Source organism: Patagioenas fasciata, chromosome 1, assembly GCF_037038585.1.
Source record: "Patagioenas fasciata isolate bPatFas1 chromosome 1, bPatFas1.hap1, whole genome shotgun sequence".
Taxonomy (NCBI): domain Eukaryota; kingdom Metazoa; phylum Chordata; class Aves; order Columbiformes; family Columbidae; genus Patagioenas; species Patagioenas fasciata.
In genome coordinates, this window is record NC_092520.1 from 93,556,755 (window position 1) to 93,583,449 (window position 26,695).

General features: G+C 38.9%; 1 protein-coding gene across 6 annotated transcripts in view; it reads left to right on the plus strand.

Annotated features, from left to right (window-relative positions):
• The window catches only part of DOP1B (DOP1 leucine zipper like protein B), a 51,302-nt gene that overhangs the window by 13,396 nt on the left and 11,211 nt on the right, over positions 1-26,695 (plus strand). For 4 of the 6 annotated variants that reach the window (XM_065862383.2, XM_065862397.2, XM_071810890.1 and 1 more), the window contains exons 5-28: positions 2,190-2,379; positions 3,562-3,660; positions 4,403-4,526; positions 5,249-5,349; positions 5,800-5,914; positions 7,509-7,629; positions 9,029-9,148; positions 9,744-9,849; positions 10,324-10,515; positions 11,366-12,059; positions 13,112-13,380; positions 14,180-14,332; positions 15,339-15,439; positions 16,124-16,314; positions 18,057-19,671; positions 20,304-20,415; positions 20,874-21,062; positions 21,717-21,842; positions 22,440-22,574; positions 23,296-23,351; positions 24,398-24,502; positions 24,586-24,652; positions 26,016-26,157; positions 26,557-26,639. In XM_065862383.2, coding sequence (XP_065718455.1) covers positions 2,190-2,379; positions 3,562-3,660; positions 4,403-4,526; positions 5,249-5,349; positions 5,800-5,914; positions 7,509-7,629; positions 9,029-9,148; positions 9,744-9,849; positions 10,324-10,515; positions 11,366-12,059; positions 13,112-13,380; positions 14,180-14,332; positions 15,339-15,439; positions 16,124-16,314; positions 18,057-19,671; positions 20,304-20,415; positions 20,874-21,062; positions 21,717-21,842; positions 22,440-22,574; positions 23,296-23,351; positions 24,398-24,502; positions 24,586-24,652; positions 26,016-26,157; positions 26,557-26,639 — 5,206 coding nt within the window. The remainder of the gene's footprint in view (positions 1-2,189; positions 2,380-3,561; positions 3,661-4,402; positions 4,527-5,248; positions 5,350-5,799; positions 5,915-7,508; positions 7,630-9,028; positions 9,149-9,743; positions 9,850-10,323; positions 10,516-11,365; positions 12,060-13,111; positions 13,381-14,179; positions 14,333-15,338; positions 15,440-16,123; positions 16,315-18,056; positions 19,672-20,303; positions 20,416-20,873; positions 21,063-21,716; positions 21,843-22,439; positions 22,575-23,295; positions 23,352-24,397; positions 24,503-24,585; positions 24,653-26,015; positions 26,158-26,556; positions 26,640-26,695) is intronic. The other 2 variants (XM_065862390.2, XM_065862409.1) reach the window with 2 other exon arrangements.

The window sequence follows — 26,695 nt, forward strand, 5'->3', positions numbered from 1 at the left end:
TAATTAAGCTGACTCCCCAAACCACTGCTCTGTCAATAAATTCTATTTAAATATTGTAACATGAGAGAGAAGCTGAATTCTTTCCAATCTTTCTGTAAAAGATATTTTGCTCACACTCAGGTTCTGAAACCACAAGCAAGAGGCAACTCTTGTAAAATCTATTGTGGAAAAAAGTGTCTCTCTCCCTCTTGGCAGTTACACCAGCGGCGTTCAGTACCATAATCGGGATCAGGAAGTGTGCTGAGAAGTGCAGCTCAGTGCCCATTTGTGCAGTGGTTTTTCTTCAGTTACCAGAACTGTTTTGTAAGATTTCATAAGAGCTCAGCCACTGTAGATTTCATCCAAATGTTTCTTTGCTTAAAAAGTCACTAAACATTACATTGCTAATGTACTTCCTTCTGTATTACTAGTCTGGATATGCTGGCTGTTTTCTCTGCTATTTTTGAATCTTAAATGGCTGTGTGTACACTTGAGAAAAAAAAAAAAAGAGCAAGGTATGCTAGGCTGTGTAGATTACCGTTGATAAGCAGAATATTTATATGTCTACTGCCCCTTTTTCAAAACAAGTGTTAAACTGAAGGCTCATATCAATTGCTGGAGTGGTTAAGAGTAAATTGTATGTGTTCCTAACTTGGCAAGGAACATTCATTTGTCAATTCCAGAACAGTGAATCTATGGACAAGCATATACTTCTTATACATTTCCTATAGAAATATTAATTTCGTATGTGCTTTTTATCAGGCAGACTTATAAGGGATGCTGTACAGTTTTATCTTTCCTACAGCACTAGTTGCTGGGGACTTTGGGAAGAAAGGGGATCCCTTGGAAGTAAGTCTCTATCTAAAGCTTTTTTAGGGAGACTGAACATATTTTGAAACTGACTAAATTTGAACTAGTGAGTTAGTGGGAGCTACAGATTAACTTCCAGGTTCCGACTTCCGGTTTTATACCTTCTTTCTCTATTCTTGATGGCACTGTTATTCTCTTTCCCTTGAACAAACAGGATCACAGATAGGAACTGACCATATATTACACTGTGAAATAGTTATACTAAAAATAATGTTCTTTTGTGAAATACAAATATTACATGAGAAAGTGATTTTTTTAGTTATCATAATGATTCTGATGTAAGAAAGATAGACCAAGATATCTTGTTGGAAGGTTTGTTAAATTACTTTTAAATTCAGCTTCATGAGAGACTCTCCCCTGAATGTTTTCAGAATCTTCAACACTGAAGACTAACACTAGTATTATATATCCCCTGCTGTTCCCAAAAGTGGCAGAAGTACTAGCTCAGGTCATGCTTCAGCCTAGACACTGTTTCCTTCTTAAACACACATATATCCCACGTAGTATTCTATGATTCTATTATATGCATGAGTTTGCACACAAACACAAAACAGAAAAGAAAAAATGACTTGAGGGCTACTTTATAAAGAAGTGGAAAAGAACATCAGATTTGATTTTTTTTTCCTGTCTTCTGTGCTGGACTTCTCCCTCTTTTCTCACTTCTACATTTCTCATGTGAGGTTCCAGTTCCTACATGATAGTAAAATATCGGACTACTGACAGAGTTGACAAAGCAGAGAACTTGCCTTCAGTCATAGGACCTCCAATGTGACTGCCATTAAACTTACTTTAGTGTACCGATCCTTTGTGCAATAACTGACAGTATGTCATTTTATATCTTTTTTTTTTCCATTCAGTGACTTACAAATTGAGGCCATTGATTTGTAAGTACAAATATGTAGGATATCTTCCACTTCCCAGACTGATGAAATTTACTCTAAGAGTCTAGCATCAGCTTAAATTATTTCAAATTCAGCATGGGACACTTCTCGCTGCAAATATTTTGCAGTCAGAACTTAATTTTTGACAATATTTACTGGAGAAGTATCCAAAGTATGCACAGAAACTTTGTTTCAATGAGTATGCACAGTGACAAAGGATTGAGTGGGTTTTCATTTGCTTTTTACAATCAGATGCTGGCCATCATCATGTGAAAATGGCAATACTGATAGTACGAAGGTGAGGAAATTGTGTAAATTATGTCAACGACAATAGTAATTTTGTGAAATTAAATAAATTATGTTAACTACAGTACAAATTCTGTGTATAATTGTCTTTTTATGGTATAAAACTGGACTAATAAAAACCTATTTTCTCATGCAAAATATATTTCTGTATAGAACAGATGCTCTGCTTGTGAAGCTCTCCTTACTGATGGGCCAAGAGGTGTTCTATGGAGCACTTTGGGGCAGTGTCCTGGTCAGCCCGTCCATCAGGCTGCCTGCTTCACTTTTTGTTGTCAGTCATATCAACAGAGAGCTGTCTGGGAAACAGCAGAAGTTCATGCTGGGCACCGATTATAAGCTCACAGTAAGTTCGTTACTCTCCTCATAGAGCACTCTTGTCTACCATAATGCCAGCCTACTAGCAGATTGTGCCTCCTCAGTGTTAAATTAGAATTACATGCTCTCAAAAATATTTTTGGAGAGAGAGAAAAAGAAGGTGAAAGCTCCACACTTTGGAATTGCTTAATACAGTTATGCCATGGGAGCATCTTCCCTGAAATGTGGCAGAGTATGGTAGAATCATAGAATAGTTTGGGTTGGACAGGACCTTCAAAGCCCATCTAGTCCAACCCCCTGCCATGAGCAGGGACATCTTCAGCTAGATCAGGTTCCTCAGAGCCCCATCCGGCCTGGCCTGGAATGTCTCCAGGGATGGGGCATCCACCACCTCTCTGGGCTAAAGGCTCCTTTTAAGTATTGAAAGGCCACAATAAGGTCTCCCTGGCACCTTCTCCAAGCTGAACAACCCCAACTCTCTGAGCTTGTCCTCACAGCAGAGCTGTTCCAGCCCTCTGATCATCTTGGTGGCCTCCTCTTCCCTGTACTGAGGGCTCCAGAATCTCCCCTACTGATTTTGGTTAGTCTGCAGAATGCAGGTCTTCTGAAGCTTCTGCAGTTTTTGACAATCAGTACTGCATACAGCTTTTAAAGATTGATGTTGTTCCGAATCAGAAGATAAACCTGACATCTTTTCTCTACCTGTTCTGAATTTACATTCAAGGCTGAAAACCAGCTTTTCTGTAATACAGTATATACAATGTTTAATGTGGATTTCTCAAAGTGTTTGCAGTTCTGAGAGTCTATTCTGAAATTTAGTATTTTTTTATTTTTTCAGAAAAATTGAAATCTTCAGTAGGTGCTAATTTATGTTAAATTTGAATTATGGAATAACTGTAATGCTAATTAGAGTACTTTAATATCTGCAGTTTGTTAGGCTTCACGTTCTGTTTGATGGCTGGTGATGTCACACTGTGACATTCTGTATTATTACAAAACTAAGTATTTCATAAATATGAAAGATTCTTTTAACAGTATTCCACAAAACCTTTTTCTAACTCATTTTGAGGACAGGAGTTAAAAGTCTGAGTAATTATACTCTTATTTAAAAATAAATTGTTCACATGTATCCAAGTTTGCTTTCTTTTCTTGTCATTATTAACAGTACTTGTAGTTTAGATATTATCATTGTGGTATTTTCCTTTTACAGATAAAGTCTTTGTGTGTAGCAGTATTGGATTCAAACGTCCTTGTGCAAAGAAACACTCTAGAAGTGATTCTCTTCTTCTTCCCATTTTACATAGCTTTGGTAAGAGGACTAACTTGGTACTGTCGCAGCACACTTTGCAGGGAATGTGTCTTCCGTGAAACCAATCCAGCTCCTGCCTTTGCTAATGCCAAATGTCTGAATTTTGTACCTTCACAGTCAATGAACAGATTTTGCATTTTCTTGTTTCCCCATCAATTGATAGTAGAGATAGCTGCTTCTCAGAATCCTTACAGCTAACTTGGTTTTACATCATCAAAATGCTTCAAATGAACATGTGCTTTCACAATGAATATTGCATGATATTTGGAATGTGCTTTAAGTATTCAGGCCTGACAAATTGTGTACGGAAAAAGATATTGAGCTCTTTTTTTAAGTAGGATTTCTGCATTTGGAACTGTCTGTGCTAAGCTAAGATACTTCTGTTAAAGACTAGGAAAGAAAATATTCCTTGAAACAGGAGCTGTTCCCCATTGTTTTCTAGCTTACCTAGTAGTATAATCAGTATTTTGGAAATAGCAAGTAATTTTAAGTCTGAAAGCATAATGTAATGAAGAATTCTATATGTTAGCTTAACTGTAGCACTGTACCTTAAATATTAAAATTATCACAATTGTGTCAGATTCCCTTCTTGAGATTTTTAGTATACAAAATATTTTGTTGTTGATGGTTTGTTGTTTTTTTTTCCAAAGCATTAACATTACCACTTAAAAACCCCATCATTACCAGTTTAACTTGTTTCAGTGTTCATAAACACGTAAAGTGTCTTTTTTTTTTATCCTAGGACTGCAACGAAAGCCCTATTCTATTGCACAGGACTGATTTAGTCTATATTCTGTCAGCAGCTACGCAGACATTGTTGAGGAGAGACATGTCACTTAATAGAAGACTATACGCATGGCTGCTAGGTACTGTACAGTATACAGTAATATTCAATATTCTGAATACCTAAGAGGAAAAGAAAAGCAGCGCTTAAAAATGTATTATAGTACACTTTTCCCAGCAGTTATTGAATGATGATAAAATAAAGTGTTGTTTAGTTGCCATTTATTAAGTACTTGTTTAATAAACTTAAGCATTCATTTGGCAAACAGGTCTTCTCTTCAGAGGTGAATTCATCTCACTGTCCTGACAGGTACCTGATGAGTTATTTCTGGCCCTGTCCATAATTCATTCTGAAGTGGTTCAGTGGACTGAAAGGATCAGGGTGCTATTTAACCTTGCTCTTCTGGAAGTAATGGTCTATTAATTCACACATGGGCCTAATTGTCAAGGAGAGGCTATAAGTGAACTATAGCTTCTCCCTGTCTGCCTCCTTTTAAGAAGTAAGAGGAGGGTAAAAGTGAGAGGACAACAGCTGCAGCCATGTAGTTGCTTAAAGGCTGCCCTTGCTGTCCCTGTGTCTGGCCCTGGCCTTGGTTTTGATTTGTGTTCAGTATAGCACAACTGGATGCCTCAAACTGCAATATATGGGCCATCCTTGGGCAGTACATGTGTTATTTTCAAGCAAAGCATTGAAATGACAAGTTAAAAATACAGTGTAGTTTCAATATTTGTATGAACAAGGTATGTGTAGTTCTCTGTACTGTAGTGTTTCTCTGTACTCCTGATGTTTCTGTTTATCTTGTAGGCTCTGATATTAAAGGTGGTACTTTTGCTCCAGACTCAACAACTTCTGAAGACCATGCTATTTATTTCTTTGGAAAATATTCTAAAGATCTTTTGGTTGAGGTTGGTGTTCATTGTATACAGATGTATTTGTCATTGTTTTACATGTTAGCGCAAACTGTGTCTATAATTGTTCACTGTGCCGCTTCATTTGTCCTTCGCTTTCTGACCCTAAAGATAGCATTCTTTTGGTGGTTATATTTTATCTTACTGAATGCCTGCTGTGCTGTATTTATCCCAATATTGTATGTGCTTGCAATACAAATGGAATCTAATGAAACCAAAGGGTAGCATCTTTGATGAACTACGTGAATTATTTAAAAATGCTTCTCTGAGTAAGATCAGCTCTTGAGTACAGATGATGAGATGTCATCAATTTGTTTACCCTGTATGGAAAACTGAAGTTCAGTTTTAGTTGGTACTAAACAAAACCAAATTTAGAAACACTTGAGGTCTTGATAAAACAGCAATCTCTCTTCTATGTATAATCTTTTGATGTTTTCTTTTTATTAGAGTTTGATTGAAATTTTACATCAGAAATTCCCAGAGTCTGATACAGAGGAACAGCATCAAGCTTATTTGAAACCCTTCCGCATCCTCATCAGTCTCCTTGACAAACCTGAAATAGGTAATGTTGCTTGTCACTTCCGTTATGACTGCTAATGACTTACAACTTGGTGTCCTTTGCCTTTGACAGCAGGACTCAAGACAACACCCTGCACAATTCTTACTAATTCTGAATATGTGTGTGTTGTGCATTAGTGTGCACCTTGGACCTGGTTCAGAATGGTGCTCTGGAGCAAGCATCTGCTCCAGGTTATCTCTGGCTCTTCTGCAGAGCACTCCACTGTGTGGCATGGATGTATCCTAGTGAGGATAACACTCTGCCATGCCCAGAACTTCGATCTGAGGGGCCAGTTAAAAAGAACCACTTCTGCTCTACTCTCAATATTCTGCTCAATTCATTCCTTGGAGCATATTCCCTAAAATACTGTCAGGCCTGGTTTTGTTCTGTTTTATAAAGCAGCTTTATCTGGAAAACCACCGCTACTGCTCTTGCCTGGGTTTGTTTCCAGTGCTCAGCTGTGCTTGCAGGCCTTCCTGCATGCTTGCATCAGACTCTCGTGGCCATGTTGCACTTCCAGGCACTGTAGTCTCACAGGCAGCTAGCCTGTGGTGGTACCGCTGCCAAAGTGGGCAGTGCTGCTTACCTGCAGGTGCTCCAGCTGCAAATAACCTGCTGTGGAAGTGGGGAGGCTGGGGTAACCCTGACAGTGGTGCTGCGAGCTTGTGCTGGCCTGACGCTGCTGTGGAGCTATAGCTTTAGACATAATGACTGAGCTGTGAAGAATTTCCTTCTTTCCTCTGGACTGTCACATGTCTGTCCTGTTGCATACATGAAGTTGCCAGCACCAGAAGGGTGGGGCTCTGCTGGCTCTTATTTTAAAGGGCAAGTTCTCTTTTCTGTATCAGAAAATTAAGCCAAAGTGACTTGACAGATTTTTAGGATGTAATAATACCCTGTAAGAACCATGCACAGATAAATCTTTGAAATTATATTCTGTGAATCTGACAGGTATGAGAAGCCTGTGGATTGATTAAATGGTATTTCTAAGAAGCTAATAGAGTCTTAATGACTAACTGTATCCCAAAGTGTTGTTCTATGTATTATCTTGGGTGCAAGAGGGATGGTACAATTACTACACCTGTAGACACCCAGACTAATGTACTGGGACTAAACACTCAAGTGGCAGCTGGTTTTGCAGGCTGCTGTATTTGGTAAGCTTATCCTCTTTCATAGGTCAGGAAAGTCCGTTTAAGCACATTTCATGTCAAAGAATTATCAAAGCAATGCCAAGAAAAATGAGGATTATATATTGTTTGTCCAATAGATGAATGCTACCTTAGTAGAAACAGTTGTTAGTCTGCTTATAAGACAGTGGTGCTAATGTTTCTTCTGCTGGTTTTAGCTGGTTTTTAGCTGGTTTGTGGTTTTTTTATTATTATTATTATTATTACTATTTTTAAAAATCTACATATTTAATTTTATTTTAACTGGAAAATCTGACATTTTTAAAAGCCACATAGGCATTTTCGTCTTACTTGGGTGTTCATTTTTTTTAGTCTAGCTACCCCTAATTTAATTCTATACAAGTTTGTAACTGAGCTACCTAACAATCACTTTGATGCAACTACTGGATTCTTTTTTCCTTCGATTGTAGGGCCACAGGTTGTTGGGGATCTGTTCCTTGAAGTTATTAGAGCCTTTTATTCCTACTGCAGAGATGCGCTTGGTTCTGATCTCAAACTCAGCTACAATCAAAGTGGCAACATACTTGCAAGGTATAACTAACAGGTTTTCAACTATTAACTGCAACTGTATCATTTATATTAAGCTAACTTACTGAAAGCTAACCAATTGAAGGTCACTTTTAACAAATCATGGAATCATTTAAGTTGGAAATGACCTTTAAGATTATCAAGTCCAACCATAAGCCTAATACTGCCAAGTCCACCTCTAAACCATGTCCCTGAGGACCACATCTACACATCTTTTAAGCAGCTCCAGGAACTCAAACAGTGACTCAACCACTTCCCTGGGCAGCCTGTTCCAATGCCTGACAACCCTTTCCAAGAAGAAATATTTCCTAATATCCAATCTAAACCTCCCCTGGTACAACCTGAGGCTGTTTTCTCTTGTCCTGTCGCTTGTTACTTGAAAGAAGAGACCAACACCCTCCATGCTACAACCTCCTTTCAGGTAGTTGTGGAGAGCGATAAGGTCTCCCTTCAGCCTCCTTTTTTTCAGGCTGAACAGCCCCAGTTCCCTCAGCTGCTCCTCATCAGACTTGTGCTCCAGGCTCCTCACCCACTTCGTCGCCCTTCTCTGAACTCTCTCTAGCTCCTCAATATCTTTTCTGTAGTGAGGGGTCCAAAACTGAACACAGGATATGAGGTGCAGCCTCACCAGTGCCAGGTACAGGGGGACAATCACTACCCTAGTCCTGCTGGCCACACTATTGCTGCTAGAAGCCAGGATGCTGTTGGGCTTTTTGGCCACCTGGGCACACTGCTGGCTCATGTTCAGCTGCTGCTGACCAACACCCCCAGGTCCTTTTCCACCAGGCAGTTTTCCAGCCACTCTTCCCTGAGCCTGTAGCGCTGCCTGCGGTTGTTGTGACCCAAATGCAGGACCTGGCACTTGGTCTTGTTGGACCTCATACAGTTGGCCTCAGTCCATCAATCCAGCCTTTCCAGATCTGTCTGTATGGCCTTCCTGCCCTCCAGCAGATCAACACTCCCACCCAGCTTGGTGTTGTCTGCAAACTTACTGGGGAAAAGTAACTTGTATGTACGATGAGATTTTTCTATGACTTTTCCTCCATGTATGCTTGATTTCTCTTTAATTAGCAGAGAAGGAAATTAAGTACACTACCTATGACTGATGTTGATTAAATCCAGTTATATTGGCCAAGACTCAATCTGGTGACAGAACTCTTAGCCTTTTGATTTTCAAAGTTGAAGCCTTGATTTCACCTAGGAGAAATACTCTCAAACTCTAGCTTTTCTGGAATTACTTAGTCCTGTGTTTAAAACTATCAATGTATTTTAGCTTGAAGAGAAAAGGGGAAAAAGATTTTACAACGCATCAGCTAATACTGAGATGTGCCTGCTCCTAGAATCTTCACTAACCTGTGTTTCTTTTTTTTTGTTTTTCTCCTTTTTTTTCCCTTTCACACAGTGCAATCAAAGAGAACAAAAATGCTTCGGAAATTGTCAAAACAGTCAATTTGTTGATCACATCCTTAAGCACGGACTTTCTTTGGGATTACATGACCAAATGTTTTGAAGATTGTTTCAGGTGTTTATGTTGTCAAACGATAGTGCTTCTCTTAAAAATGCCACTTAAGAGCTATCTGTTTAAGATAGTAAAGTTTACTGAAAGATTTAAATTCTAGAAGGGACATAATATGTGTTAGAATCAGGCAGATATGTAAGTTGCATCCTAAAATAATTCAAGAAGGGAAACAGCTAAACTATTAGATGGAAACTTGCAACCTGAGAACCAAATAAATTACTTTTAAAGTGACACCTGAAGAAGGAAGAGGTTTGGGAGGGGAAGTGGAGATGTCTTCCTTCGAAGAACAGTGGGTTTTGAAGAAAAATAGATATATCTATCTTCTTCTCTTTTTAAGAGAGAAGATTATACTTTAAGTGGTAAGATTATGTATGGAGGTTCAATCCAAAAAATTAGAAGCTCTTTAGCATCCCACATGCAAGCTACAGTTTAGGTGGTTTTGACAGAATGTTTTATCCTGCTGTATTAGAAGTCAGTTTTACTTTGCTTCAGAAATCTTAGCTGTTCAGTATTTTGTGCCAGTTTTAATGAAGCCTTTTTGTGATAACAAGAATTTGACAGGAAAAGAGCTTACAAAATAATGTTTCTTTCAATCCAGAAACAAATCCACACAGATGAGATATCCTCTTGAAAATATTAGCACTCCTCCTACAATTTCAGAGCTCTGCACACTATTGGTGTTTCTTCTTGACGTGATTCCTTTGGTAAGGCAACCTGAAGTTAAGTGTTTCAAAGTCTTAAGCAACTTAAATAATTCAGATTGTGATTACCTAAAATGAAAATAGGCAAATTGACATACGTGTGCATATGCTTGCTATGTCCTGCAAAGTATAGTTTTATGTGCTGACTTACATACAGCTACCTGTGCTATTGTCTAGCAAAATAAAAATTGTTTGCATTTTAAAATGCAGTGATTCTATCAAAAGAATGAAAAAGTGTACCTTTTGCTTCTTGGGTAAATAATTTCCTGGGATTTTTTGGTGTCTTAGTAGCTGGCTGACTATCGTGAGCTTTTTAGGGTGTGAATCAGTGTTCATCCTGTAGAATGGAGAAAGAAGGAATAGCACTGAAGCAAGTTAGTACAGCTTAACCATTCATGAACTGACTTTAACAATCACTGATCAATGTTGCTAGATGGATGAATAATAACATATGATAACTATTTTAATTTATTTTAGGAACTCTACTCTGAAGTGCAGACTCAGTATCTTCCACAGATGCTCAGTTATATGGTACAGTCTCTTCTGGAAAACTTGGAAGTATTAGGTTTACCAGAACTCACTCATGCCTTAAAGACCTGTTTTAAGGTGCTTAGCAAAGTGCAAATGCCTCCCTCCTATTTGGACATTGAGACAGGAAGTGGAAGTGGGGTAAGTGTTTTTCAACTACTCATAGATGTTTAAAATTGTTAGTGACATAATTTATTTTAAAATGCTAATTCTCCTAACTTCAACCTAGATGATAACTGCATCATTAAAGATTTTTGAAACTTATGTTCCTTGGCTCCTTCCAGAGCCCTCTGATGCCTTGTCATTCTTATGAGTATTCAGTTCTGACTTGTTTGAATTATTTGTGACAGTGAAGGAGTATAGTCTTCTCTGAAACTGGAGCTATAGTCCTACCTCCTGAGAAGAATGTCATCTTAATGGTTTTGAAAAGCACTCAGCATCATGCAGTTGCTAAAGACTTGAATTACCAAATTAATCCCAGCTTTACAGCTGAATAGGTCTGCAAGGCTTTCAATTAATATTTTAGTTTAACACAATGTGGTATTATTTGTGTGCAGGAGACCATGATAGGGAATGAGGAGTAGATGGCATAAAGCAGTCACACAAGCACAGCCTGCCAAAGTTTTGCTGTAGAACAAATACGTGCATTTGACTAGAAGTAATCCAACATAAGTAATACTGTTCTAGCGGTGAATTGATTTTAAGGAAACATTTCCTTTTGATAAGTATCTGTGGCCATGGATCTGTTGTTGTTTGAGGAGTCAATGTGTGGGGGATTATATAAACATTTGTTAAGTTTTAAATGCAGTTGAATTGAACTGCTTATGAATAACTGTGTCTCATGATTCTGTAAAAGTAAGCTGTTATCCGGAAATTGCAAATACTAGTTTTTTTTTCTGTCATAGCTGTGCCCTAGTGCCTGCCACAGTTCTCCACAGTTTAAAATTATCTGCACCTTGCCACATTAACCACATTAACATTCCTGTTTTAGAGCCCAGTGAAAAAGGAAAATGTGGACATAACCTCAGAGACTCAGTCTGTGCTGCAGGAGGAGGATGAGACTCCATTCCAACCCCTGAAGTCAGAAGACAGTGGCATTGGTCTAAGTGCTTCCTCCCCGGAGCTCTCTCAACACTTGGGGATGCCAACTGTGACCCTTGAGAGAGACGATGTCTGGAAGAAAGGGGGGAGCATTCAGAAGACTTTGTATTGCATCCAAGAGCTGGTTGCCAAGTTTTCCAGTAGATACATTTTTGGGGTGCAGTTTCAAGAAACGAGTAATGAAAGCATCTCACCAATGAATCTGAGTGGAAAAGAGAAAAAAGAGAATGGCTACAGATTACCTGCAGCTGCTAGCAAGAAAAAGAGCCCATGGGATGCAAAGCAGATCACTGTACCTCAATTTAAACAAATGCTTTCAGACTTATTCTCAGTTCGAGGGTCACCGTTCAAGAACAAGGGTTCTAATCCTCTTCCTTCTGACTGCAACTCTAGTAATAAAAAAGAAAAGGAGGAAGAAGAGTGGGACTTAGAACAAGTGATGCTTGTCTTGGGACCCCTTAGAGGCGACTGCAAGGAAGCTTTCTCTGCCGCTTGCCACCTTTTGTTGGATTGTACCACATTCCCAGTCTATCTATCGGAGGAGGAGATGGACCAGTTGTATCTCTCTCTGTTTCAGGTTCCTGGTAAGAAAAGATTCCTTTACTGGGCAACTTGAGTATTTGAGGATACAAATAGCAGTGTGAGCTTGGCTCTTTGCAAGACATGTGACCGTGGCCAGTAGCAATACCTTTTGACAGGGCTAAAGGCAAGTTGCATGTGAATTAAAGATTTACTTACATCAGTATGTGTTTTGTGTCTTGCAGCTGAAGAACTATTTTTACCAAGCTTTTAAAATTCACATTCTTCTGAAAGCTTTCACTACAAAACTTGTAGCTAAAAGGATGAAAAGACCTAGCCTGTAAAGCCTTGTGGCATTGTTCAGCATTTTCACAAAATCCATCTCCCTGCTTCCATGTCCTGTGTCCTGTTCTCCCCTCACCACCAAAAGAAAAAGGGTGTGTTAGAGGAAGGTGGGTGTAGATGGGAAACTGGAGCTCTAAACCATAACAGAAGCAACAACAGCTCTTTCCCTAACCTTCAGAATTCAAAGGAGTCCAAAGCTAACACATCACAATAATCTTGTATAATTAGAGAGCCTGTTTGTTCTGGGAATTCAAGTTCATTAATTTGAGCAATTATTGGCCTGAAGGCTAGTTGGCAAGATACATTTGTAATGAATGGAGAGGTGGGAAACTAGAAAATCGGATTCTCTTCCTCACTTCACTATGAATTTCTGCTGTCTTCCTTAGCAAAGACATGATATGCCTATCATCTACATGGGTGAGCTGTCTTGACACTTGACAATGACAGCTGGAAAACAGCAGCTATAAAAACTAGTTGAGAATAAACATAAACTGGAAAGCAGAAATCCACTAGTTACTGGGTTACTGGGATCCTGCAAGAACTTTCTGCTGGGGGAAATAGGGAAAAGAATATAACTTGCTTTGAAACAGAATATAACTTGCTTTGAAACAAGCCCCTTCTGAAGTAAGGGACTTGATGATAGCATGACAGTTGGATTTGGGCAGTCATTTTAGTCGATTGGTCCTGTGAGCTTGATTGAAGAATTCTTAGAAATATGACCATAACCTTGAGATTATTCAAAAACTTTTTTTCTCTTGTGTCTTCTGAGAAGGTTGTGATGCCAGCTTCCCTCTGTGGCTGAAGTCCTTAATGACAATATGCTGTTGTGTGAATGACTGCTATGTTCAAAACGTGTCCATCTTCACGCTGCTGGAGGTGATCAACCATTCCCAGTCACTGGCGCTTGTGATAGAAGACAGAATGAAGCGGTACAAAGTGTCTGGCCACAACCCTTTCTTTGGAAAGCTACAGATGGTCACCCTTCCTCCCATCGCTCCTGGAGTTCTAAAGATCATCTCAGAGAAAACAGATTTCTACCAGGTGTCAATTTTCTTTTTCTTTTTTTACTGCCCAGCTACACTGAACCTCTAAGGATAGGGTGGGAAAGCAAATGTTATTTGCATGGGTGTTTGGGGACAGCATGTTTGTGTTACACTGACATTTTTTGCTTCCACAAGCATTTGAAAGCAATTGCATTCTTCTTCATGTTCTTCTCAACAGGATGTTGAAAAATGGAAGGTTTGTTTCAAATTTCTACTTGGTTTGTGCCCAAATTCTTGGGGTATAGGTGTAGTTGATTTTTGATTTGAAGGGTTTGGTTTCTTTGGCTTGAAAGCTACACTTAGAAGTTCGATACCACTCTAAGTTTTCAGATAAGATAAAATGTTAGCGGGTGAATAATAAAGAAAACATTCTGTACTCCTTGTTTTGAGTATATGTATTTCAAAGATGTTTTACTTTTTCTGACCATTTATTGATATTAGTGTTAGTATGAGGGTTGGTTCCAAGACCTTTTTCTCAGTTACTGGGTTTCCAGTTGCTGTGCCTGGCACATGTACAATCTGTTAATTTTTGACCCAGAAAATAGAAGCAGAAATGCTTTTCTTAACTTCTAGGTGTGTACATTTTTATTACCTGTCCTAGCAGGATAGGAAAGTTGCATTTCTTTAGGTCTGAATGTGACCTAAATTCTTGCTCTTTGCTAAACTGAGATGATTTGGAAATCCATTTTGGTAATAGAGGGCATTTATGCAAGTCAGGGAAGAAATGGCACATAATAATAGTAATAGTAATAGTAATATAGTAATAGTAATAATAAATTGTTGATATTTTTCTCTAGAGAGTGGCCTGCGTGCTCTGGAATCAGCTGAACAAAGAGACACGGGAGCATCATATTGCCTGTGTAGAACTCTTCTACAGGCTGCACTGCTTGGCACCATCGGCAAACATCTGTGAAGACATCATCTGCCATGCACTTTTGGATCGTGATAAAGTATGTCCTGTATTCAGTAAAGCCCTTTCAGCACTTCAGAGTTTTCCAGTGCTTCCCAGACTGCTTACAGTTCCCTTCCACCTCATGTCTTCGCTCCCATGGTCTCTTTGTCTTCCAAGAGTCTGACAGACTCTGTCCACACCTTTACAGTTCCCTGGGATTTATTCGTCATGGGAATACTGCTAAACTTAATCTTTGGATGCCAGCTGTATCAGTCAATGCTGGAGCTTGATTAGTTTCAGCCCAAATCATATACTATCTAAAAACTTTCAGTTTTTGTCAGTATTTCCAAACTGACCCACCTCCACCGATAACTCTAAAATAATTTTGTAAATTTCATATTCCAACAGAAGGCTTTATTACCATGTTAAGTGTATCTCAACATAATGTTGACCCTGAGTCCACCTTAGTATTTAGATGTCATAATAAGTTGTATTTTGAGACAATTATTAATTATTTTACTTGTCTAGTTTAATCACAGAACAGTTCTTTAACTTACAGTATATTTTTGAGAAGTGCCTTGCACAATAAAACTTAAAATAGCCACCTTCAGTCTTCAGCATTGTTTTCATATCTTTGTTCTTACAACTTTTAACTTACAAGCTTGAAAATGTTTTAAAAGCTTTCAAACAGAATTACCAGTAATAAACACTACCTAATATACCAATGTCTCCCCATTTGTCATCCAACTTTTAAACCACCCTAAGGAGAAGCGGAGATTAAAATATTTATACGCAAGATCCCTGAAATACATTTTTGATATACTGACATGCCTTTTTTTGCTCCTACAAACACTGTGGCTGTTAAGTTTTGATTGTGTATTCATGGATATATGGCATTTTGGTTTAGTCTATTGCAAAATAGAAAATGCTCTCAAACTACCTGAGAAGGATTAGCAGTCATCTACAAAATAACTGTTGTTCTGCTACAGGTTTAAAAATCACTAAAACTGTACTCTGAGATAAATGCTGCAAAAAATATGTATTTGTCTTGTTTCCTTGCCAAGGGGACAAGGCTGGAAGCGCTGTTCAGATTCTCTGTCATGTGGCATCTGACCAGAGAGATCCAAGGCAGCAGAGTGACTTCTCACAATCGGTCCTTTGATAGGTATTTTCCATTTCCACTGGCTTAGACTTACATTTATATATTTAAGTATATCATGCATGTTCTGTTCTTTTTTCCTGAGGTGGGAAAAGTGATCTGTACAGAGAAAAAAAAAAAAAGAGCAAAAGGAAGATCTTCAACTTTCTTGCACTATTACCTTCGCAAAGCACTCTGTGCATGGTGCACTTGCTTGTGTGAAGGAACTTTCTGTAAAAACAAAAAGAGCTTCATATATGAAGAGCAGCTTGCAGACAAGTTTCTGCATAGCAGACATTTTTTGTCTTGGAGTGGGTTAGATTTTTCCCCAAGAAAATAGAACCAGTTATTAATACTTGTGGAAAAAGCAAAAATACAGTTTATTTTAGTTTTACTTCCTACTTATGAGATCATAACCTTTGTATAAAATGAGACAAAAGCATTAAGAGTCTTTCTAAATAAATATGTGAAAGAACTTTAAAATATGCTGCTCTACTAGAGTGTATGTGTATGGCCTTGCTTCTACAAACACATGTACTTGACCTCAACTCAGGAAAATGTGCATGATCAAGCTGCTGTTAGCAGACATGAGCCACTGGCTGGTGCCTACTTGAACATGCACTGTGTTTGTTCCCTGCCACTATTTGGTTGTTTGCATTAACTTTTGTAGGGATTTCAATTGTACTTCTTCATTCTGATTTCTCCACTCAGGTCTCTGTTTGTGGTACTGGACAGTCTCAATTGTTCAGATGGCGCAATTGGTGCTGCAGCACAGGGCTGGCTGATCCGTGCCCTTTCACTTAATGATGTTGCACGGATTCTTGAACCAGTCCTGCTGCTGCTGCTTCATCCAAAGACACAGCGCACGTCCATCCACTACATCAAACAGAAAAATTCAGCAGGTAAAACTGTTCTTGAACTGAAACTGTAAGTGCTAACATAGCATTGCATACTCCTGAACACCTACTGAAGGTAGTCGCTGAAGTGCAATGGCATCCTATTACCCTGAGTTGTCTTGTATCGGTTCCATAGATTCCTCCTCATCCAAGTATCTCTAGTAATGCCTAAAACAGGGTTCAGAAGTAAGTCATGCTCATTGAAGGCCTAATGAGTTTTTCGGTTGCGGTGGCTGCACCTACTTTGTTGATTTGGATTGCTCCCTGCTTTGCTCTGAGATCTTGTCCTGCACTTCTCATTGCCATTCCCAGATGATCCACACTGCCTGTGTGTTCATTGTTCACAAGATCCCTTCCTGAGCAAAACTAGGTCTGCAACCAAATGAAATCCAGGAGCAGTTTGGTGACTATGTCAGTCCAGGAACTGTTCCAGTAGGCAGGATGGACAGGCAGATCTTACTCTCTCTGCCCAGTCTTGCCTTAGCACACCATATACACTCATACCAGGTTTCTTTATTTGGCGTCATGTTAAACTAACCATACAGGTTGTGAGGAACATTTTAGGGAGATCTTGCTGTTTAGGGAACAACACACACACACACACACACACACAAAACTAATTTTGCTAACTTCTAAAAATCAAAATGGCTTTGCCCGAAGAATATCCATCTTGATTCAAGAGGAGAGCTGAGCCTTTGTGGCATAAGTCTTGAGGTATCCCAGAGCTAGGATATAGAAGCAAAGAGAGGTGTTTGGAATTGAAGATGACCTGCAGCCACACAAATTTAGGAATGTGGCAGGGAGTCTTTACCTTGGCAGGATAAATTTGACAGCTGGAAGATGTCTATTTTAAGATCTGTAATGAGAACCATTGTGAATCACATATGACCTGTGTGTCAAATGTAGAATAGACGAGTGTTACAGAGATCTGCAGGGGGCAGCTGAGGAAGACTGAGACAGGTACGGAGCCAGGGTTCGCTCCAAGTGCAGAGTCCTGCAAAGGCTTGCGGGAAAGTCTGTTCAGGTTTGGGATTGCTGGGAAGTCTGTTTGGATTTGGGATTGCTGGAAGCGGTATGGATATGAGACACTGCACCGTTTGGCCCAAGAAGCCAAGGTTTTTTCCTGGAGCAGACCAGGAAGACAGTGGAGAAGTGTCTGGTGCTTTTGAATAAAAAAAACTCTGTGTCACCTGTCTGTCTCACTACTCTAAACCTAGCTGTTGGCTTGCATAATTGTTTTTCTGTCTTGATTGCCAAATAGTTATGTGGCAGACGTTTATAGCATCCAAAGGGACCTGTTTATTAGATGCTATACAAACACAAAGCTAATATATTCCTTTCTTGTTCACAGCATGTAATCAAGGAAAACATTAGCTCTTTAAAAAAAAAAAAAATCCTTGTTTGCTGTCCTTTGCATTTCCCTCCTGATCTCAATAAACACGTTGTGCTCAGGAAGCATTAAAAAGTTTCACATTTAGGGAATCATAGCATAAGAGAAACAACATGTGCTTTTTGTTTTAATCCTAATATCTTGTGCTTACAGTAGGTTAGAACTGCTTTACCACTTAAAAAAAAGATAACTCTTGCCTTAACTCAGCTTTTTTTAGCTCCAGTTATTACAATTAATAGTAGACTAGAGCAGAGTAGCGTTTTAACCTTTTTTTTCCTATGAATTTTATTCTATATAAAACATGTGTGAAATGGACAAATACATGCTCTTTTTGATAAAAAATAGTATTTTTTTTCAGCAGATATACATAATTGGCTTTGCAAGAAAAAGCCCTCTTTGAAAGAGTCTGGCATCTCTGAGAGCAATTCTGAGGAAAACCTTCCATTGAGCCAGTTTACTACTGTGGATAGAGAAGCAATTTGGGCAGAAGTGGAAAAAGATCCAGAGAAGCTGGAGTTGAAAACTGAACAGTCCGAAAACAATGGCTCTTCTAATCCAGTAACTTCACATGACGCAGATGGTGACGAAGATAATAGTGAGCACACAGAATCAGCAGACACCAGCACAGGCCATGATAGTGAAAATACATCCTCTTTTTCTCCTTCTCTGGAGCTGCAAGAAGTGAGCAACGAAGACAATGACAGTGCTGCAACTGATGGCAAAGAGACCATCAGCCATGTGAGGTCTCTCAATGCATTCCTTCCTGAAAGTTCCAAATCCAGTGTAGCCCTAAACCTGGTGCGTGCTGACTCTGAGAGGACTCAGGCATCAGAGTCTCTGTCAAGTGATGAAGAGGTGGACTTGGAGCTCCAGGAAATTACCCATTCTAGGTTGCTCAAGCAGCAGAAGGAAAAACAGGAGATGATTGAGGCTTTATTCAAACACATGCTCTTGTATTTGCAGCCTTATGATTCTAAGAGAGTATTGTATGCTTTTTCTGTTCTGGAGGCAGTGCTTAAAACAAACCCTAAAGAATTTATTGAAGCTGTAGCTAGTACAAGCATGGATACCAGTTCCACAGCACATTTGAATCTTATTTACAATCTCTTAGCTCGCCATCAGGAAGCTCTTGTAGGGCAGAGTTTTTATGGCAAGCTTCAGACTCAGTCCCCAGCCATGTACCCCCATTCTCTTCTAATAGAATTGCTCACTTACCTCTGTCTCAGTTTTCTGCGCTCATATTATCCGTGCTACTTGAAAGTCACACACAGAGATGTGCTTGGCAACAGAGACGTTCAGGTGAAAAGTGTGGAAGTCCTGATTAGAGTGATGAGCCAGCTAGCTACTATGGCAAAGGCAGCAGAGAGTAAGAATGTAGAGTTCATACGCAATTTGCTAGGAAGATGCAAAATTCAAGAGTTTGTTCTTCTTTCTTTGTCTGCATCTATGTATACAAGTCAGAAACGGTATGAACTGCTCATGGCAGATGGAATTAATAATGTTCCTGATGAAGAACTCTTTGAAGAGAGTGTAATCAATTTTGGGCATGATCAAATATGGAGCGAACACCCACTCCAGATTGAGCTGCTGAAGCTCTTGCAGGTATTGATTGTCTTGGAGCACCATCTTGGACAGACTCATGAGGAGCAGGAGAATCAGCCAGACCTCTCTAAGGAATGGCAGCAGGCTCTTAATTTCCAGCAGGCTATCGGTGCAATGCAGTATGTCTATCCACACCCAATAACTTCACAGGGATTGTTCGTCTCTGCTGTGGTTAGAGGACTGCAACCAGAGTATGGCTACGGGATGCATCCCACTTGGGTAGGCTTAGTCACATGTTCTCTGCCCTATTTTGGGAAGTCTTTAGGCTGGACTGTGGCACCATTTGTTGTACAGATATGTAAAAACCTGGATGATCTTGTCAAACAGTATGAAAATGAAGCTGTGAAGACATCTGCAAAAACATCTGCAAGGTAAGAGTCTGCAGGGTGGGATTTATTATGCTGCAAGGTTCCCCTTACTACAGAGCGGTGCATAGTAACTCAGTGGCTTAGTGTTGTAGTTCCTAGAGTTTGATCCTCAAACCCTGCTGCCTGTGCAGCTGGCTGTCCCTTGAGCCCAGATGAGGTGGAGGCAATATCAGTGCAGCAGGGCTCCCTGCAGCTGGAGGAAGAAAGGAAAGGGAACCAGCAGCTGTGATAATTCATATCTTCCCTTGCCTGCTGTCCAAGTAGAAAACAAGTTCCCAGTTTTGACAAGACTAAGGATTTTGGGTGACTAATTGAGGAGAGACACCCTGGAGAAGAAAAATACAGTGATACTGTTCAGAACAGGCAGTAAGTGAAAGGAGTAAGGGAAAATAATCAAACACTGAAGATTGATGGTCACCTGGGGAATAATATTCTAAAAGATCTAGACGGGAAAAGGGTTTGTCCAAGCATAGTTCGTGAATGCTTTGTGTTGATATTCCTGGCTTGTCATTCCAGTATTCTTTTAACTATTGAATAGAAACAGATTTCTGATGCAATTTTTAATAAAGGAAATACCACTTGGCCTGTTAACCTTCTTTTTTATTCCCCCCCATCTCCCCCTCATCTGTGCAAAGCTTAACTTCTAAAAGAGAAAATGTTACGCCTGATTACCCACTAACCCTTTTGGAAGGTCTGACAACCATTGGTCACTTCTGCCTTCTGGATCACCCTAATCAAACTAAAAAGGTAAGTGCTTGTCATCTACCACTTGCTGGACACCTCAGCACCAGTTTGTCAAAGTATGTATCCCTTTTTCATCCAGAGGTGAATATAAGTAGTAAAGCAGCACTTGTACAAGAAGACAACTTTAAGGAAGCCTTACAGCACACCAAAGGGAATGTACTAAGTAAAAGTGTATGAGAGGGGGACTGAATTTTTTTTGAGACAGGCATGTTAATTTTAAGCAGAAGACGTTAATGGTGATCTTGGTCACACAAGTATTAGTCTGTCTGTACCAAAATAGTGAACAGCAAATTCAGTAGACTCCAATAGAAGCAATATATTTAAGGAATAGATTTGTTGAATTATTTTAAAAGTTGTCATTACAAAAGTTGACTATAATCCTCCGCATTATAGAATTAAAACAGTCACTCTGTGGTACCTAATATAATGTATTTTAATATTCATATATTTGGTTTTTCTAGTCATCATGTTTAGCTGAACCTGCAAACCTGAGAAATGCTAGGAATGCCATTTTGGAAGAATTGCCTCGCATTATCAATACCATGGCCCTTCTTTGGAGCGTTATAAAGAGGGAAGACTCTCAAAAAAGGCCAACTGACTTCTTTGGAACAACAAAAGGCTCTTCTTCAGTCTACTTTAAAGCAACCAAGGTAGGAGTTCTTTTAAACTGCTGCATATCTCATCATCCTTGACATCCTTTCCCTCATAGTGCATTTTACGTAGAGCTCATAGGAATAGTTTTGCTATTGGGCCACTAAGTATTTTTGAAGAACTCTCATAAGCTACAGGCTTGCACAGTACCTACCTACAAAAGCAGACTTTTTGCTGTTCTTTTTGCCCATCTGCACCCTTACCTGATTTGTTTAATGCTTTGCTTTGTTCTGTGAGCTTCTGTTAATAGCTACTCTAGAGCCAACTGCCCCTGAATTGTCTGCACCTTCCACAGGCAGGAGGACATGTACTTGAAGAAATGAAAATACTAGACTTTTCCCTTCTTTTTTCAATATTGATAAATCATAGTAGTGACAAATATTTGTAGGAGAAGAGAGAATATAACACAAGAATTTATTTTTTCTATTTTGCAATCTGTCTTCCAACAAATGTGACTTCCATCTGTAAGAAGGATATACTAACTCATAAATAAATTATCAAAATTTTTCTGTCTGTGAAGTATATAAAGAGATTCTTTTGTTGTGGTGCAATTTCTGAACATCTTGGGAAAAGGAAGAATATTTTACAGACCATGAGATAGCCTTTGCCTTACAAATTTTAGCATTGACAGTTATTTTTTTTTCTCCCTATAGACATTAAGAAATAAAATACTGGACTTCATCAACCCGTTGACAGCACAACTTGGAATTCAGTTGATGGCAGCAATTGCAGCAGTATGGAATAGCAAGAAACCTCACAAGAATCAAAGTAAAATCAAGGTGAAACTAAAGAAAGGCACCCTTAGTTTTCCAGTGTAAAGGCAAATGTTACATCTAGGCTTGTTTATTGATTCTTTGGGGGATTTTTACGTGTGACAATGGCAAGCCACTGAAAAATCTGAAACACTCTTATTTATATATAATTCCACAAAGCATCAGGAATGGAGTTAAATGTAAATAAGTAATCAAATAAAAAGGAGATGTGGCAGTTTGAGTCTGATAGTATTAGGCATTTTTTATTCAATAATGGATTATAATCTTGGGATTGCAACTTCCCAAATAGATTTTAAAGGTCTTGAATGAACTGCATTTCCAAAGAAAGGTTAGAGTTGTTGTATTCTCTGGAACCAAGTATTTTTTCTGAATAGAACACCTCTTTCTTTTCTACTTTAATTTGAGCATAATGAGGTTGTTTTCATGAAGGTGTTGGGAGAAGATCAGTATATGGCAATTTTTTGCATGCTTGATTTAACTTGTCTAATTTACATTTTGTATAAATATTACTATTTGAGTAATTACACAAAAAGCTGTTTTCTCAACTTCATATTTTACCTGGTACAGTGATCTGAGAGATGTGTCTTTTTTTTGCTTTGTTAGATTCTTCCGGTGGCTAGTTCATCTCAGCTTATTCTTGTGGACTTAATATGTGCGCTTAACACGTTGAAAATTGACACTATATTACATCTAGTCAAAGAGGTAGTCAAAAAGCCATCACAAATCAAGGGCGAAGAGGTAACCATGAAGATAATTCCCTTTTCTTAATATATTCTATCCTGGATCTATTCCAATGTGTCTTCTAAATATTGTTAGACTCTGAGTTTGTTTTGTGTTTGCTTTGTTTGTTTGTTTTTTGTTTCGGTTTTGTTGTGCTTTTTTTGTTTTGGTTTGGTTTGGGTTTTTTTTGTAATGTGTGATTCTCTTTTTTCCCTGAATAAGTTATACTTTCCAGAATGTGGGTTTTTGTGTTTTGATCCATCAAAGTAAATAGGTTCTTCAGAATATTTTGCTAAAAAAGTTGCTGGTAATGAAAAGGTGTGGGGTTCTCCAGTACTAAAGACGCTGACAATTTTCATAAAGCTGCTGCAGATCTACAACTCAGGGACACATTTCTGTCTTTCTACACTTACCTGAACAGTTAGAAATACTTCACATTGAGTTCGCTACCTTCCAATTGGCTTTCAAGGAATTGAGTTTTGCCACTATGCACACCATTGTTGGAGTGATGTAGGAGTACCATTTCAAAGTAAAGTGACAGCTTCTGAACTGGAGTCCTCTGTTGAAGCTCTGAATTCCCTTGTACTACTGTATAGATAGTTTTATCATAGTTGGTCACCTGTTGGACTACAAGTGGTTTCTAAGAATGATGTGTTAACCACAGCTGTTACTCAACAGTTTGGACCTTATTTTTTTTTCCCTGATGCCAAATAATGGTTGTTTTGCTTTTATTTTTCAGAAATCTTCTCTTGTAGATATTCCAATGCTGCAGTTCAGTTATACTTTCATTCAAAGGTAATTCAGTCACTATAAAAGAGAATTCTCTGGTTTACTCTAGTTAGGATAACAGCCAGCATCACTATTTTACAAAACACCTTAGTGTAGGAAATGGTTATTGCCATTTCAGTAAGTAACATGCACAGAATAACTGGGCTATGAAATTAAGTGCCATTGATCTGTTGATAATGCCAGTCTGAAAGCCTTATTTCCTACTAAGAAAGCACCATACTTGAGGCATCTCATTAGCAAGATACTTGTATAATTTCTTATGATCTTTCTCCTTATCTGTTCTGTGTTGCCAGATGAATGGATAGAGAACTTCTAAATTAAATTAAACTGCAATGGCTACAGTCTCTGCTGGACACAGTGGGTCAAGGCAGTTGATTGGAAATAGTCCTTTGATTAAAACTCTTCTTTACATACTTGGCTTTTCTCAGATGGAAGCCTTGAGTTATATCAGACTGTACAATATACAGTGCGCTATAAGCCACACAGATAAAGTAAGCTGGCATGCAGTGAAATGGTTAGCTAAACTTTATTCATTTTCTTCCCCCTCAAGACCCAACTCTTACAGTGCTGGCTGGCATAATGCATGTGCTGCTTGCATTTACTGATGTGTGCATATTGCCTGTGCTGCCAGATAGAATCATAGAATTATGGTGGGTGGAAGAGACCCTCAAGATCATCAAGTCCAACCATTAACCTAACTCTGGCACTAAACCATGTCTCTAAGAACCTCATCTATATGTCCTTTAAACACCTCCAGAGATGGTGACTCCACCACTTCCCTGGGCAGCCTGTTCCAGTGTCTGACAACATTTTCCATGAACAAAAGTTTCCTAATATCCAATCTGAACCTTCCCTGGTGCAACTTGAGGCCATTTCCTCTAATCCTATCACTTGCTACTTGGGACAAGAGATCAGTTAGAAAGGGGCAGGATCTAAAGGACTGATCTTGATGGAAGCTTTTAGATGACTGAGCTACCCATGTATGATGGTTTTCTGTTTTTCTTTAACTCTAACTTCAGACTTGGGTCTGTTTTGGTATTGCTTTTTGGCAGACTGCCTGTCTCAGCCTTGCAGGAGAACTTCCAGTCCTTACTAGGACTTCTCAAAGAGTCTGTGCAGTTGAACTTGGCTCCTCCTGGACACTTTCTTCTTCTCAGGTACTGTGTAAGAGAGAAGGTTTACAGATGTGTTGAGTAGATTTGTCCAGTTACTAACTCGGAGTGAATTGATTTTTCCGCAGTACGCTGAATGACTTTGTGACTAGGACACCTACTCTAGAAAACAAAAAAGACCAAAAAGACTTGCAGGTACAGTGTACACATATATTCTTTTAAGTTCATAAATCTGGCACTGTACATCTAAGTAAAAGTGGAGATGGCCTGATCTGTACTTTGTGTCTGAGTTCCCGTGTGCTTTTAGAATGTGTGAATGTTCATCCGCACATTTTGGCTTAGGCCTGGTAAACATGGCAGACCTACATATGAAAGACATGATGCACAGAATGTCTCTATCAAAACTTTATCAAAAATACATGAAATCATAGTGGTAACTATGGACTTTTCAAGGGTATTTTGCCTGGGTAATTTTATGATTTTTCCCAAAAATTAAACCATAACACAAGTGTGATGTCATGACTTTATGTCATATGTGTAAGTATTGAAATCTCAGAAGTATCTAGGCAAATTAGTAGTGTAATTATCCTTGAAGCTCATAGCTGTGTTTGGCAATGTAGATGACTGTCAGCTCACCTTTTATATAAGGAAAGGGTGCAGTGGAACCGGATTCTCTTCCTATACTGATTGTAATTTCACCAGAACAGTTTAAGCACTACCTGTGTGGGTGCCGTTTTGGCTCTGAGCCAACATCATGCTATGTATGAGGTGAAACAGTGTTATGGTTATAGTACTTTTGTGCGCCAACAGAGAAATTAGGTCTCCCCTTCTGTTTCAGAGACTTGCCAGCAAAATGACAATGATGATAAAAAGATATTTTTTCATCTTACCATCTTATAGCCTCTTCATAAGTGGCCTCTGCTTTGCTTTGGATATTTGGGGTTTGGTTTCATTAGAGTAACCAGCTTTTCATTTCACTGGGAATTAAATATGCTGAAGTGTGACTATGCAAATAGTTCAATGCTATGTCTTGCTTACCCCTAGTAGAAAGATCTAAATATGAACGGATGGATTGCCATAAAATAAAACCCTGCCTTGCTTAATGCTCTGCCTCAGTTAATGTTCTCCAGATATAAAAGTAATAAAAAAGAACAGTGTTCAAAACAACAAAGGCATTGGTATACCCTTTCTGAGGGGCTGAACAACTCAGATCATGTGTTTGACAGATGACAGCCAATGTGTAAAGCCTGGTAGGACAGATGCCAAATGGATACTATGTTGATGGTTATGACTTGCATTGAAAATCAAGACTAAAACCTCCTAAGCTAACTTCAGGTTTTTTCTGCTTCTCATTTTCTTGCCTGTTCTTATTTGAAGTGAACAGTAGTTACTTATCTTGAGAGCACAGACAGCTAAATTGGGGAAGCATTTATGTTTTGAAGAGATAAAAGTGCCTACTTCTGATCCTTCTGACGTGTACCATATAAAAATGACTTTGTTGGATTGGCCAACTGATGATAGCTTTATTCTGATACCACCTTATCTGGTTATGTTACAGGAAGTGACCCAAAAAATCTTGGAGGCTGTAGGGACTGTTGCTGGTTCTTCTCTGGAACAGACTAGCTGGCTGAGCCGGAACTTAGAAGTGAAAGCTCAGCCTCAGATTCTACCAGATGATTTCAACATTGAAGATGTGAATGGTAATGTGATTTTGTATGACCTTCTTTTGTTGTCTCTTCCGCTTAAGTCATTGAAGAATACAAGGTGTTTGATAATGTGTAGATTGCATGAGACAAGAGTAATACAGACAAAAAGTAAAATAAAAAAAATGCATTATCCTCCAATAACAATGTCAGCCTAAGCAAATTGGGTAAATATCTGCAGATTGTATATAATACAGAGGAAAACTTACTGCGGGTGCATGCAATACATGGGACAGGACAGCATGGGGCATGACATATGTCATTATGGCAACATGCACAGAAGAATTTCACTGTACTAGCAATTTGCAAATAACAGTTCTGTTTGGGAAGAAAATTAGGAAATAGCAAAATTTAAACATGTCTGAATGGAAAACTAAATGATTTTTCCTCTTTTAGATGCATCAGTGGCACCGTCTTCAATGGTTTCTGCCTCTGCTCCTTCAATATACAGTGTCCAAGCTCTTTCTCTCCTTGCAGAAGTAAGTAGGAACCAGTTTTGGAGTTGCTTCTCTCACCTGGGGGGTGGTTGTTTATT